The sequence below is a fragment of the Pelodiscus sinensis genome, chromosome 32 (genome assembly GCF_052426305.1).
Source record: "Pelodiscus sinensis isolate ZL-2025 chromosome 32, ASM5242630v1, whole genome shotgun sequence".
In the NCBI taxonomy this organism is placed as follows: Eukaryota; Metazoa; Chordata; order Testudines; family Trionychidae; genus Pelodiscus; species Pelodiscus sinensis.
The window spans coordinates 16,074,869-16,090,330 of record NC_143083.1 but is presented as its reverse complement, the minus strand read 5'-3'; the positions used below and the strand labels follow the sequence as shown (position 1 = coordinate 16,090,330).

At 57.8% G+C, this 15,462-nt stretch overlaps 1 protein-coding gene across 3 annotated transcripts in view; it reads left to right on the top strand.

Annotated features, from left to right (window-relative positions):
- The first annotated feature begins 202 nt into the window (after positions 1-202).
- Positions 203-15,462, top strand: part of TLE2 (TLE family member 2, transcriptional corepressor) — a 33,647-nt gene continuing 18,387 nt past the window's right edge. The window contains exons 1-8 of one of the 3 annotated variants that reach the window (XM_075902553.2): positions 203-693; positions 875-972; positions 1,524-1,587; positions 3,209-3,253; positions 6,923-6,985; positions 7,230-7,304; positions 7,699-7,891; positions 11,076-11,092. In XM_075902553.2, the coding sequence (XP_075758668.2) occupies positions 670-693; positions 875-972; positions 1,524-1,587; positions 3,209-3,253; positions 6,923-6,985; positions 7,230-7,304; positions 7,699-7,891; positions 11,076-11,092 (579 nt within the window). In that variant the 5' untranslated portion in view covers positions 203-669. Of the gene's footprint in view, positions 694-874; positions 973-1,523; positions 1,588-3,208; positions 3,254-3,279; positions 6,433-6,922; positions 6,986-7,229; positions 7,305-7,695; positions 7,892-11,075; positions 11,093-15,462 lie in introns of those variants that run through there. The other 2 variants (XM_075902552.2, XM_075902555.2) reach the window with 2 other exon arrangements.

The following is a 15,462-nucleotide window of genomic DNA, read 5'->3' as shown; positions in this document are numbered from 1 at the left end:
AAGTGGGAGCAGCTGCTTCCCTCAGTTCAGTTAGCCTGGGGGGGGTCGCTCTCCCAGGCCTTGCTGCCCTCCGGCACCTCTAGTGGGTGGGAAGCATCCCTGGTGTGGCTCCCAGAGCCGTGGGCAAAGCCCCTGGTGCCACCTCCTGCCGAGAAAGAGCCACCTTAAGGATCCAGTTCGACAGACTCCCCTACTCTCCCTTTGCCTTGCCAGGAGGCAGTTTTCATTCTAGCCAGGGACCGCTGTTGAAATCCGGCCAGATTTTCTACTGACCTTCTGTTCCTGCTGGTTCTTTTTCTTTTCTTTTTTTTCCCTTTGGCGCTTTAAGACAGATTGTATTTCCCCCAGCCCTGTGTCCGATGGGGGGGCTGAAGCAACCCGGACCAGTACGACCCACTGGGGAGGAAGCCTCGCGCCCCTTTCACCCGACGGAAATGTTCTTCACCCCGGCTGAGCCGTACCCACAACAATAAATAATTTTATTTAAAAACAAATCCGAGGAAGATTCCAATATCCGGCCATCCCTCCCTGAGACAAGATTTCCTCGCCCTCTTGATCTCCCGGGGACCGGCGGCTTTTGGAGAAGTTAAAAAAGAAGCGGGGCTGGGGAGGGAAAAGAGAGTGGCCTCTCTCCTCCGGTGGGCGTCAGTTTTGGGCAAGCCCCCCAGGATGTACCCACAAGGACGGCACCCTGTAAGTACCATCCTGTGCTCCGGGCCGGCTGGGGAAAGCCAGGAGCTGGGCTGGATTCTGGCATGGGGCAGGGGCAGGGGCAGTCCTTGGGCCGTGAGCTAAGGGAGGGGAGGGCAGTGCATTGGCGATGGGGTGGGTGGCAGCAGCGTTGTGTCTGATCTCCCCCTGCTCTGCGCTCTAGACTCCGCTTCAGTCTGGGCAGCCCTTCAAGTTCTCGATTTTGGAAATCTGCGACCGGATTAAGGAAGAATTCCAGTTCCTGCAGGCTCAGTATCACAGGTGACTGACGGGGTGTACGGGGGGCAGGTGAGGGACACAGCCAGACAGGTGTCTAGGATCCCAGGTAAAAGGAGAGATTGAGGCAGTGGTGTCTAGGTTTACATGGGGGGTGTTCTGTGGGTCACAGGTATGGCAGGAGTATGAGGCATGGCTGGGCACACACCTGTCAGGGTGGGGGGGCTCTGGAGGGTTTTTGGGTCACAGCTCAGGGAAAGGGCAGGTAGTTTGCACAAGGAGCCAGAGGGATGTCAGGAGAGCACCGAGCTGTGCCCAGGGTCCTAGGGAACGGGGGAAGCAGCAGCCAGGCTAGACTCGGTGTTACAGGTGCCTAGCGCGGAGGGGAGAGGAGCCGAGGGGAGTGGGGCTGAGGGCTACATTTCTGTCCTGCCGAGGGAGCCAGGTGCCAGGACTGAGCCGGTGGTGGCAGCCCTTGGGGGGGGTCGTGCGTGGCACGGAGTGACTCCTGCAGTAGGGGGGCTGGGGGGAGCTCTGCCCAGTGGCCCTGGGGGCGGAGGTGGAGCAGGCTGCCAAAGAAGGCGGTTCCCTTGCAGCTTGAAGCTGGAATGTGAGAAGCTGGCGAGTGAGAAGACGGAGATGCAGAGACATTATGTCATGGTAAGAGACCCGCCACCTGCCCCTGCACCTCTCTAGGGGGCCTCTTGCCTAGTGGTCATCCCGCTGGGTCAGCTAACAAGCCACTCAGCCTAGGAACTGGCCCCCAAGGGCCACCACTCCTGGCTGAAAGCTGGAGCACTGATGTGCCTCTGGGTGCTCTCCCTGGGGCTGGGGGTGGGGAAGGGCATCGGTCAGGAAGGAGTTAATATCTATTCCTAGCAACGCTTCCTGCTGTCACGTCTGCTGCTGCTTCCCTGGTGCGGTGAGATCCTGGGAATGATGCCATTTTTTAATTTGGCCTCGGCACTATTAACGTCCAGGTGGAGATGGGGGTCGTCAGAAGCCAAATCCCAACCCAAACCCTGGGTCATTTCAGAAAGAACAGCCGGGTGTCCTTCCAAGATGGACTCAGCCAGGGGCTCTGGAAATGGAATCCCATAATTCCGACAAATGGAAGCCGCCTGCTGGAAGGGTCTGGTGGGGTTAGGGCTGAGGTTGGCAAGGGGATAGGGACACAGGACTGCCATGCTGAATTAAACCTGGCATCCCATTCCTGCTCAATATCTTGTCTCGGATGTTACCAGCTGCTTCAGAAGGAGGCTGGTATGCAGTGTTGGGACAGGCTGCCTCCTGGGAAAACTTCCTCCTGACCTCAAAAGCTAGGGGTTGTGCATACCCTGAAGCATAAGGGTTTATTTTCCTTCCAGAATACACATTGGTTTTTTAATTTTTACTGTCGTTCTGGCTTTACTTTCTTACGGGTATGATCCCCTTCCAAATCCTACCAAGTTCTCGGCCTCTGTGACTTCTTGTGGTAAGGAGTTCTGCAGAATAAACGGAGCTTTCGTCCGGAGAAAAGAGTCAGTTCCTGGGACCAGCTTTGAAGTCCTTGGGGATGGTCGCACTTTGAGCAGGCGGTTGCGGGAGGTGACCTGCTGAGGTCTCTTCCCACCCATATCTTCTAGGAGTCTGTGAATTCGCCTCCTTTTGTTTCTTTGACTGCTCCTTCGCGTGGGTGTTCCGCCCCCAGGGCCAATCAAAGATCCCGAGCTACTGTCTTGAATCCCTAACGCACCCTCTCCAGACACTCAGCAGCCGGTGCTGTGGCAGGCCCGTCAGAATAGGCCCGGGTTAGACTGGGCTGCGGAGTCTGAACACCCCTCCTGGAACAATGCCCCTGGAGCTTGTTCCACGGCTGCCCAGGGAGAGACCCTCAGTCTCCAAGGCTGGTGAACCACTCCCCTGGCCCTGGTTTTGTCCTCCCTACTAAGCTGAATCCTGGTTGTGTGGCCCCTCCCACCTCTGGGGGGCGGGAGGGGGCTTTTGTCCTGTGGGCTCCTCCCACCCTTTCAGAACTGGAGGAGGCCAGTGCCTCGCACCATTCCCTACAACCAGATAGAATTACGAGCGTGCCCCTCTGACAGGCAGAGTAAATCTGGGCCCGATCCCGAGGAAAGCGAAACCCGTCTCTGCAATCAACTGCTGATGGAGTTACACCAGGGCCAGGTTGGCCGGGACGGGTGGAAGCCACGTGGAATAGCTACCGAGGCCGGCTGGTAACTATTGGTTGTCAAGTGGCAAATGGGGAGTTCTAACCGGTTGTGTTCTGGTTTACTTTCAGTACTACGAAATGTCCTATGGGCTGAACATCGAAATGCACAAGCAGGTAAGCAAGGTGGGCTCTTGACCAGCTGGGAGGCAAGGATTTTGGAGGCAATGTGGGTACCAGCATCTCTGAAAACTGGTCCCAAGCCCAAGCCCAGTTAACTCTGATGCAGACTGTTCTTTGTCTTCATCTGAGGCTGGATCTGAACTCGGCGCTTTCTAACCCTTCTGGCTTGGAGCAAGGGCTGGGAGAAGTTACTTACCCCCCGCAGGGATGTAGCCTAGGGATTAAAATGGGGTCCACATGGGGTCCTCTGGTTTGCTCAGGGACTTGAATCCAATAGGCAGCCGGCTGAGGAGGCCAATGAAGGGTATCCCCAAGGCACTATTAGCCAGCCAGCCACACCCCCCATTCAGTGTCCAGAGCATGGAGCCATTCACCGGTGGCCTGTGTGTAATTTGGAAGGGCTCGATTTTTATTGGTAAATGTCAGTAAATGTCAATTTCATTGGGCACACACACAAACCAGCGGAAATATTTCCATCGGTGATGATCAAAATTTACAGGTGGGCGAAGTAAAAAAAAAGAAATGTTGCCAGAGAACTTTTGGTTTCAGGCTATTTCCTGTGGGGACTTTGACATGTGATGTTGACAGTTTGTGTTTTAACGGTTATAACGCTTCAACTTGCTGAATCTCAGCATCTACTGTCATTAAATAATAATTGTCTGCGGTCCCCCAGAATTTCCTGCAACTGTGAAAATTTAAAGAGAAGGAGGAATGGTTATAACACCTACATTTGTGTCACTGAAAACTGATGCTGGTAACAAGTGAAGAACAATGGTTTAAAATATACCAGAAAGGCATGTGCTGACATTATACCCCCCAAAATAAAAATGGAGTTCTACCAAGCCTACCTGTGCGCCATGTCTACTTGGCAGACCCTCTGTGTTGCATTATGAATTATGCTTAGTACAGTAGCATGTTGAACCCTGCAAACACAGCGGAAGAGGCTGTCCTGGCCCTGAAATGTTTGCGCTCTGCATAGATAAGGCGACCCTAGGAAAAGGATGGAGGACCTAAGCAGAGCAATCAATGTAATGGCTGAAAATAGAGCTTAGAGCCAGGATTTTGTTAGTTTAATAATGTCCGGGTGGTTTCGTGAGGAGGGGAGCAGCTAAACTGAAAAGACAAGGAAGGGGAGGGCTGAGAAGGAGACGGGTGTGAAGGGCAGGGGTGGCACGAGGTTCAGACATACCCTGGACTCTGGTGGATGTCTGGCGGCTAGGGCTGTGCTGCTTCCTTTGGGTCTTAGCCCATCTAAGGGGGAGCCAACGATCAGATTTCTTAACGTCCTTCGACATCAAAAGCTGCAGACCCATTAATATCTGAAAACCCCGCTTGGTGCCTATTTCCAACTTTAGGCACCAAAAGACCTTTGAAATCTGGCCCTAAGTCCCCTAGTCAGGCCACGCACAGTAGGCATTAGCCCTCTTACAGGGAGGGCTCATCTGGCACCTCGATGACACAGAAAGCTGGGGCTGAACAGCGGAGAGCTGGAGGGGAGGCCTACAGGAGCGGAAATCAAATGGATCTTTTCTTTCCTCCCTTCCCAAACACGCTGGAGTGTTTTTCACCATCCCAGTCTCTTTTTGTTCCAGCTGTAATTTGCTTTCCTCTTCAGATTGATCAATCTAGTCATCGCAGGGCTCGCTGCCAGGGAAATTAGTTTGGAACGGTGCCTGACAAAGTGGCAAGTCGACTGCCATATTTCTCCAGCTGGCTCCGCTCTCCAAGTTTGCTCCTTTTGTTAGCAGGGTGGTGCAGGAGAGTCACTTTCATTCTCAGCTTCCTAATTTACTCCAAACGCTGATGGGATCCTGAGATCCAACGGGAGCCCCAGGAACTGAACAGGAACAAACCATATTTGTTTGGTTTACAAGGCCATGAAGACCCGGAGAGATGGAAAGGAGCGTTGCCAAGTGGTTAGAACAGAGGAGCCTGGGAACAGAGATGCCTGAGTTCTGTTCCCAATTCTGGGAATGCATATAAGCTAGCGTGGGGGTGGGTCCCTGAACTCCTGGGTTCCTCTCCTAGCTCTGTGTGTGTGGAGCACACACTCCTGGGTTCTCATCTTTGCTGCAGGTGGAAGTACGATCTAGTGGTTAGAGGTGCATATGAGGAGTGATGCTGCTTTTATTTTCTTTGGACCGCATTAACCCCTTTTGGTTTCTGGTGGCTGCATGCCAGATGCCCCTTTCCACCAGGCATCAGGAGGGGAGGCAGGGCGAGCTGCCTGCCACTGGCTGTGACTGGGAATGGTTAGGGGGTTGCGTTCTCCCCTGGGCTTTTTATTAGCACTCGAGATCTCTCTGCACCTCCGTTGCAGAGCCCTAGAAATCTGAGATGGAAAAATAGAGCAGCCCAGCTCCTGTGTGTCCCCAGATGAGTGCCAAGGTAGATTTGCTGCGTGAGGCATGTGGTTTAAATGTTATCGAGCCCTAAGGCTCTTGCTGCGTCCCTGGGGAAATTGTTCCCTTGCAGGAAGGGCACAAGGCTGGGGGGCAGAAGACTTGGGTTCTACCCAGTTTCCTTTTGCGACTGTCGGCAAGACACTGCCCCAGAAATGCCTCAGTTTCCCCCCCGTAAACGGGAGATGATTGTGGGCCCCCTCTGCGATGTGTCACTGAGAAGCCAGCAGAAGGGCTAAGTGCAGTGATGCATCTAAATAGATGCCAGTGCACAGACTGGATCTAGGCAGCCCCCTAACCCAGACAGTTTAGAGAGATTTCCTGGGTGGGGTGACAGATGCAGCCCAGAGTGAGGGTGGGGGCGGCAGATTTTAGATCCCTAGTTACAGCCCCATTCCCTGAAGCAGCCTGCCAGCAAGGGCTCAGGGAGGCAAGGAGAGGGTGGATGAACTCTCTTTACCTTCTTTTGAACCCACTCAAATGCGGGGGGGGGTGGAAAGTTTGACTCCAGCTCTAACGCGATCGGTGTCACGTTCCACTTGGCAGAAGCGGGAGCGGAAGGGAGAGAAACATCAGTCCTGTGTAGGGCGGCCCCTCTGCCCTGGCCGGGTGCCAGCCGAGTTTCCGGGCGCTCCAGGGTCGGCACTGAGCACAGCCTGCCCTTTGGCTAGGAGGAGATTTTCAGTTGGCTCAGCTGTGAAAGAACAGCCGGGTGTTTGAGCCAGGATGTGGCGAAGGCGCTGGCCGGGGCTCAGGGTTAAATCCTGCCCTGTAAGGCGCTCGGTCTCTTTCTGTCTCTCTCCCATCTGTGCCGTGGGAACCGCGAGGCTCCCTCCGCCGAGGGTGCTGTGACCTGTGTGTCCGGGCAGCGGGGAGAGGCAGCCGGCGGCAAAGCCTCTAGGAGATGGTCGGGGTTGACTCCGGCTACTCGCCCAACCCCCTGGAAACGGGTTGGCCAAGCTCCAGGAGGGTCCCCGGCCCTCGCACCAATGGGCAAGAGGCTCAGGCTGCAGCATCCGTGCCCAGCAGGACCGGTGCAGCCCGCGACAGCCCATGCCTGGAATCCCTGCCCTGCAACGTCCTCGCCAGTGCTCCCTAGAGACGCCACCTTGGTCTTTCCGCCCCGGGAGGCTGGGTGGCAGCTGGGTGTTCGGCCCATGCCCAGCAGCAGCGAAGCCCCCCCCAGCTCCTGAGTTAAGGGCCCCCGTTCCCCAAGCGGCGCCCGCGCCTGGCGTCACTCAGCTGCCCTTTCTCTTTCCAGGCGGAGATAGTGAAGCGGCTGAGTGCCATCTGCGCCCAGATCACCCCCTTCCTGACACAGGAGGTAAGAGGGAGGACCAGGCACCTTGGCTGGCCCAGGACTGAGCTGCGCTGTGCAGGGGGTGCCAGGCTGCCATGAGTAGCGGTGCTGGCAGGACCGAGAGGGCCCCTGAAGGGCTGTTCCCACGGGAGCGTTCCCTGGACTTAGCTCCCCGGAGGGGCGGCTCGGCGCGGGACCCAGCCCGCCGGGACCCCCAGATCCTCAGTTGTTCCGGGACACCCTGACCCAGCCTGTCTTCCTTTGCCAGCACCAGCAGCAGGTGCTGCAGGCCGTGGAGCGGGCCAAGCAGGTGACCATGGGGGAACTGAACAGCATCATTGGGGTGAGTAGCCCAGCGAGGGGGAGGGGCAGGGGGTTCTGTTCAGGGCCCAGTGGGGCACTCTGGAGCGGGGACGCCTGGCAGAGTAGCCCCAGAGCAGACAGATGGTCCCTGGGCTCTCGCCTGACACTTTCCCCTTTGCAGCCCTGTGCGGAGCAAGCCCGACAGCCCCCCCCACACATGGACACCGACAATGGCCAGATTCCTGCTGCGGGCCCAGGGAGCCGGATCACCCCCTCCCCGCTGCATCCCTCTTTGTGCTCTGCCCAGGGTCTGTGGGCACCCAGGGTCTTGGGACCTGCTTGGGAGCTGGGGGGTGAATCGGGGGGGAGGGTAATTCCTGGGAAGAGCGTCTCCTAGCAACACCCCACAGCCCTTGCTCTTTCTCCTCCAGCAGCAGCAGCTCCAGCACCTGTCCCACCACGTGCCTCCCATCCCGCTCACCCCGCACCCCTCGGGCATGCAGCCGGCCAGCCTGGCCAGCATCAGCAGCGCCTCCGGCCTCCTGGCCCTGTCCGGGGCCCTGTCCGCCCAGTCTCAGCTTGCCGCAAAGGAGGACAGGGGGGCCCCGGGTGCCGAGAACAACAGAGGTAAGGGACAGGCCTGGGGTGGGAAGGGGCAGTTAGCCCTTGGAGGCCTGAAAGAGCGAGAGCTGCCCACGTGCTGGCACAGCATCCTGAGTGCCCGGGAGCTACCGACCAGCAGCCGGGCGCGGGAGAGCGCATGACCCAGCCCCTGCAAGGTGCTTCTCAGCTCGTATTCTGCTGACGCGGCTGCTGGCGTTGCTGTGGCTCGGGAAAGCTGCTTGGCTAAGGAGACCCCAGCCCCTTGTTGTGGGAGCAGAGCCAGGCTGCTTGGGGGCAGGACGGGAAGGGGAATGATCGGTCCTTAAGGCAGCGCCAGGACTGAGACTGATGCTGCTGTTTGGTACCACCCAGCAGCCTCCCACCCAGGGGCCTACAGCAAGGGCAGACGTTACCCTCTGCCCTTTCCCGGGATGCTCTGGCGTGCATCCAGAGACGCGCCGGACACAGCGAGTGACCGAGAAAGCGAATTAAGTCTCTGGAAGCTCGCGAGGTTGATGCTGGTTCTGACGGAGGGAACAGCAGCATTGCAGTGTGCAAACTGGACACCTGCGCGTGTGCAGGCATGCCTGGTTGTGTCCATGCGCCCCGACACACGTCTTTCTGTGTGCCCATGAGTGTGCTTGTGCACGCACACGAGTGTACACACACAGAGGCGTGCGTGGTGGGCTCCGCCAGGCAATCAGCAGAAGGGCTGCTGTTTCTTTGATGCTGTGCCCTGCACATCTCCCCGGAGAGTGCGCTGTGGGTTGCCACCAGCGGCATTAGCTAGTAAAGCGCCTGTGAACCAAACTGCTCCTGACTCCGTCTCCAAATTGCCAGGGGAAGATGCCATTAGCAGCCGTCTCTGTGTGACTGCAGCCATGTGGGCCTGGGGGGGGCTAAAATCCAGCCCATTATCTCCTCCCACCAGCATGGCTGAGGGGCGGGAAAGCCAGCCTTCGCACCTCCCACGCTGTCCTCCCAGGGGGTGGCTGAGTCGCCCGGCACAGCCCCTCCTTGTGGAGAAGGGGGCAGGGTGTGAACCAGGCAGCGCTGGGACGGGGGCATGTAGCAAACAGGGCTGGGGCAGGGAGGATTCCACAGAAACAGCTTCCCGGCTGAGCGAGGTGGAAATCAGGAAGGAGGGTGGCCCAGCTGTGCTGTGCGTGACACCCCCCCCCCCCCCGTCCTGGGGCATCTCCCCTCTCCCTGCTGCAGCAGCCTCTGCCCCTCCTGTGCTGCGCCCTCCGTCTGTCACTTGCTGTCGCTGGTTTCCGACCCTTCCAGCCTCAGCCCAGCGTATTCTCTGTGTCCATTTGCCACTCGCTGGGCAGAAATTGCTTTGAAAGTGAACGAGAACCAGCCACCTCCTCCTGCCGTCCTCTCCCAGCCTCTCGCCTCTCTGGCTCTGGTCCTGTGTGCGCCTCCTCTCTCTGCCTACCCAGGCGCTCCGTGCCCACCCCCTGCCCGCTGCTGCCCGGTTGCCAGCTCACCCCAGGCTCTGGCCAGGCACGTTGGCTCCATGAGCACGCACGAAGAGCGGTGCTGGCCCGGCTTGGTGACACATGGCAAAGGAGCCTAGGCAGACAGCGGCATGTTAGCCAAGGACCCTCCGCACTGCTTTCAGACGAGGGTGCCCGTTGCCAAACGCACCAAAGGAACGATTCCATCAGTTTTGGTTTCTTCATACGCAGGGGTCCTCAGGGGCGACTAGTCCATAGATAATGGCAAAAATGATGAAAGGGAAACTGACTTTTACAAATGATCCAGTTTTGCTTTTAATAATGTCAGGTGACGTGAGTGGCACCAGCAATTGTGTCTGCGTATGGTGGGGGGCACGTGTGCATCCCTCCGCACATGTACGTGGCACCAGCAATTGTGTGTGTGTATGGTGGGGGGCACGTGTGCATCCCTCCGCACATGTACGTGGCACCAGCAATTGTGTCTGCGTATGGTGGGGGGCACGTGTGCATCCCTCCGCACATGTACGTGGCACCAGCAATTGTGTGTGTGTATGGTGGGGGGCACGTGTGCGTCCCTCCGCACATGTACGTGGCACCAGCAATTGTGTCAGTGTATGGTGGGGGGCACGTGTGCGTCCCTCCGCACATGTACGTGGCACCAGCAATTGTGTGTGTGTGTGTGTGGTGGGGGGCACGTGTGCATCCCTCCGCACATGTACGTGCAGGCTTTTAATTGTGACAGTGTCTCTTTAAAGGTGTCCCCCCCCCCCCTTGGAATAAACAGTTGGAAGAGGAGAAAAGCAGGTTTTAGTCTTTCTTGCATAACCCTTTGCAAACCAGAGAGCTAGGCTAATGACTCCCTGCACTGCTTGGCCAGATGCAGCGTCGTTCGGTGTCCTCTGAGGGCCGGTGTTATGTTGGATGATTGGCTCCTTTCACCCTTAAAAATCCGGGCAACGCTGCACACGTCCCAGGGGTAATCCTAGTATCTCGGGTGCATTATTCCAGAGCTGGTCCCATTACATCCAAGCCGCATTCTGAGACGCTGATCTCCCTCAGCCCTGTTCCTTTGTGCTGACCAGCGAGGCCTGGGCGGGTAAATATGTTCAGCTCCTCCGTCTCTTGATTTCTGTCTGCTTCATGCCTGAGCATCTGTTCTCCTGCCAGAGAAGATTGGGACTCTGCTGGGAGAGCCCATTGATCCTCTCCACATGCTGATGCGATCATTACCAGCCAGGCTCCGGATCCGGCATGAGAACGAGCAACATCGGCGCTGCAGCGCGGGCCAAGGTGCAGGGCTCACGCTGTCTCCCCAGGGAACATTTGCTGTTCTTTTCCATGGGCTGGCGCATCCCGGTCTGCAGCTTCGGGGGTCTCTGATTCCCACGCGGGGCCAGTGGGCTAGGCTCCGAGGGGTGTTACAGATACTCTGGCTGTGGTTGCCTGGGGGGTGACTGGCCTGGGTCCTCCCTGCCTCTCCAGAATAGTCTCTGAGACCGGAACAAAGCCCAGCGTGTGCAACAGCCGAGTTCTGTCCCCCAGTATCTGACCCGTCCATTTACTAGTGCAAGGAACCCAGCCCCAGGAGCCGGGTGGCCAGGAATGGCGCTGTCCAGCCTCCCCTGGTTACGCTGGGGGCGCACACCCCAGATCAGACCTCTAACTGAGCCTCTTTGTTCTCCCTTTGTGCTTTCCCAACCTGGGGCTACCTACGCACCTGTCTCTTCCTGCCGGACGGACCCCAGAGTGCACGCCAAGCCGGGTAAGCCATGCGCTGGGGCCAGGACATGACTTGTCTGGGCTAGGGATGTTAAACGGGGCTGGACGTGATGACCTTCTGATGTCTCTTCCAGCTCTGTGGTTCTATGAGTCTATGAACATCGGTTAATTGAATAGTCGAGTAACCTCAAATTCGTATCTGTTAGTCGACTGTTCTATAGTCCCTGGGGGCGGGGCCACAGCCAGTGTGCTCGGCCTCTCTGTTGCTGCCTCTGTATCTGAGGCAGCAGTGCGGGGTGCCAGGCAGGAGCTGGTCAGTGAGGGGAGCCGGTTTCAAAACCAGCCCCCCTCAGGGACCGGCTGCCTGTCGTCGAGTGCTGCTGCCTCTGATAAAGGTCTGAGCTCCCAGACTCAGTGCAACCCAGGACTGAGCCAGGCTGCCTGCCCACCCGTCTCCTAACACACCTGAAATGCAGAGCTGCGGGGGGGGTAGGTCCCAGACCCAGTGCAAGCCAGGACTGAGCCAGGCTGCTGGCCAGCCTGCTAACCAATGTGCTTGCCGGGGCAGGGGGAGGGGAGGAATCAGCCAATCGACTCCACTGTTACTCTCCTGCGTGGGAGGTTTAGCGGCTGGGAGGGAACCAGTGGGAGCCAACAGGCTGTTTCTTCTGCACTTGTAAATTGCTTCTGTCCGCACATTTCCTGGGGCGGGGGCTGGGTTTGCTGTGACGATGGGCAGCCCCTCTGGGGGCAGGAGTCCGTTGCCTTCGTTCCCGTGACTTCAGGGCAGCTGCCACTAGGGAGCTGACGCCAGGGGAATTTCCACCCCTCAGGGGAGCAGTCCCCCATGGATTTCAGTGGAGCGAGGCTGCTGGGCAGCAGCGGGAGATTGGGCCCCACTGACTTCCGTGGAGCTGTGATGGCTTGCACCATCCAGAGGGCCAGGCCATTGGCACCAATGTAGCTACAGCTGTTTGCACCCGCTGAGGAGCTGGCCCAGAACTGGCATTTGCACCAGTGACACCGAGACAATGGCCACATTCCCCAAAGCACTTTGCTTTTCTCTCGCGGGGCTGGGGAGGCCCGGCCCCGTGCGGTGCCTCAGTTTCCCCCGGCTGTCAGAGGAGGGCGGTGGTCCCCACAGGGCTGGAGGCTCAGTTGCCGCCGTCTCCAGAAGCAAAGGGCTCAGGAGGTGCCCAGGGTGACTCGGCCCCTCGGCGCACAGGCTCTGCACTGAGGCGCCTTTGGAAGAGCGGGGCCAGATGCCTGGGTTCTGAGAGCTGAAAACTCAGCCTCTGGCTGGGAACGTCCACAGAGCAGGTTGGCCTTGGCGGGCCACGGAGCCTGGACCCTTCCGCTCCTCTCTCCAGGGCTGGTGCCGGCTGGCAGGAGCTGGGGGGCCATGTGGGAAGCTTGCTGGAGGGCAGCCCTGGGCATTGGCCTCGCTCGGAGCTGGCCTGACGGGGACTGAGCCTGCCTGGGCCTCACCTTGTGCCCTGTGCAGCCCGTCGGCAGTCACTGCCAGGGGGGAGCAGACCAGCCCCAGCACCCTCCTTAGGCACAAGGGACTCGCGCAGAGCCTCCCAGAGAGTCACACTTCCCACCCCCTTCGGGCTCAGACACTGCGAGCCTTCAATACACACACACCGGGGCTGTGCTGTATATACACACACACATACTCACGCACGTGTGCCCTCATAGCCTTTCAACACGCGCACACACCCTGAGAGCGTTTCAGCACACACACACACACACACACACACCCCCTGAGAGCGTTTCAGCACACACACACACACACACACACACACACACACACACACACACACACCCTGAGAGCGTTTCAACACACACACACACACACACACACACACCCTGAGAGCGTTTCAGCACACACACGCGCACGTGTGCCCTCATAACCTTTCAACACACATACACACACACACACACACACACACACACACACACACACACACCCTGAGAGCGTTTCAGCACACACACACACACACACACACACACACACACACACACACCCTGAGAGCGTTTCAACACACACACACACACACACACACACACACACCCTGAGAGCGTTTCAGCACACACACGCGCACGTGTGCCCTCATAACCTTTCAACACACATACACACACACACACACACACACACGTTGCCCATGCAGCCATGCCCGTACAATACACACAGTAATACACAGGGGCGGGTGCCTGTAGCTTGCAGTGTGTCAAACAGGATGCCTGCAGTGCACCCTTGTGTCCCCTAAGGAGGATTTCTGGGTATTGGGGTGGCCTCCCCTCCCCCTTGGTAGTACAGTCCTCTTGAGCCATCCCCGTAGGAAGCAGGCAGAGACATGGCTCCGTTCCTGACCTCAGAAAGGGAGAGCTGGGCTGCCCCCACTGACAGCTTCATCCTACTTAAATGTTCTACCCAAAGCACACAGGACGCCTATTCACCCACCACTACAATGCAGCCACCTCTGGGGTGGAGCATGGCAGCTATTTAACAGCTCCCCAGCAGAGCGGCAGTGTGGCTCAAGGTGGAAAACAAAGGGTGATGGAGCCAGATGAAATTCAGGAGGAGCTTTAGGTGGAGTTGGGGGGGGGGCTGCTGTAAGGAAACGGGGGCAGGGGGAATCAGCAGTCGAGTCTGGGTTGGGACTATACAAAATAAAGGGGCTAAAATCCCCCCGGCTTTGGCAGGCGTGCTCCGGGGGGAAATGTGGGGGGAGCAGTTTAACAGCCGAGGTGCTCAGCCTGACTCAGCCAAGGTTGAGCGCTGCTCCCAAAATAGCCTCTTCCGTCCTTTCAGAGACAGCGTTTCCAGCTCACCCGGTGGGAATGTCCCCTCGGGGCCCCACGCTCCCTGGCAGGGCTGCCTGGAGGCAGATCAGAGAGCCAGTCCCACCACCAGCCCAAAACCTGAGAGGACGCTTTGGAGGGCGCAACCTCCTGGACCCTCCACCAATGGTCCCGCTAATCGTTTCCATCTATGTGTGGAATAAATGTTCTTGTGTGCACTAAGGCATGTGTGAATGTGCACCACCACTAGAAACACAAACCTAGCTGTGGGTAGTCTGCTATCTGAACCGTGGCCACTTGAAATCCCAGAGACTTGGCAGTAACCTGCTGATGGCAGCAGTGGGAGAGAAGGTGTGTTTGAAAAGACCCAGTTCAGGTGTGTTTCAGATTCATGCCACTGAGACATTCCTCCTGGACTAGGAGGACAGGGAATGCTTCGAGGCGGAGGCAGCTTGCGCTGACAGGCACTAGCCATGCCGTGGTATTACATTGCTTTGCGGTTCAGCCTTTCTGGTCTCCAGTGTGCGGTGGAGGAAGGGCGCAGAAGGGTTAGAGATCTGGCTGTGCCCCTCCAGCTGGTGAGTCATTTGCATTGATCCACAGCGAAGGATGGTCTTGAAATCCTTGGGGGGGATGGGAAAAGGTGTGGGCTGGACCAGTGATGTGCTAGGCAGGCAGGCGCCGCACAGGAAGTGCAGTGATTACGGCTGGATTGCTCCACCAGGGATCGATTCCAGACTCTTAGAGGAAGGTGTAAGCTCTTTGGGGCACATACGATCTGTGTTTGTACAGTGCCTTGCACAATGGGGTTGTGGTCCGTGACTGAGGCTCTCGGGCATTACTGCAGTAGAAACACAATCCAAAACAAGCGGGGTGGGCTGCGGGAAAGTCTGCCTGGCCACGGCCGCAGATGAGCTTTTGGTCTGAAGCCGGAGGATTGATGGCCCTTTGTCATTTTCCTCTTGACACCTGAGGCCACCCCTGCTCAGACAAATGTGCAGTCCCTGCAAGCTAGTTGTGTCCTGCAGCAGGGCGTTCTGAGAGTTAACCGTCTGAGGGGTGAAAAGGTCCTTGACTCTGGACCACTTTGAGTAGGGGAGAGGGAGAGCAGCTCTGAGCAAGTGTAAGGTCATGGGGAGGAGACGGGGGTGGGTGGGAAATGCTGAAAACACACAACTCTTGGGAGCTGCGAGTGCCCAACTCCCCAAGAGGAGCCCCCAAAACCCAGGCACCCTAACACCAGAGCCCGCTTAGAAACCCGGGCCTGCCGATATCCTTACGACCGCTGAGCTGGGTGAGGTCGAATAGGATCCTGTCACAGCACCGTCACTCCAGATTTGACACCCGTTCTCTGGGGATCAGAATCCGGCCAAAGCAGGTGTGTGGGGGTGGGAGGAGGAGGAGAAAGTTGATGATATTATCGTCAGAGGAAGCAGAAGCGCCTGATGGCAGGGATAAAGGGATTTAAGGCACCCACGCAGGTTTAGTTACAATCAAATCGACACCAGCCCAGTGCCAATGGGACTGGGCTGGGGGGAGGGACGTGCTGCTGCTCTTGATTTCTCCACGCTCCTTGTTCCAGTGGTGAAGGGGTTAAGGCCAAGT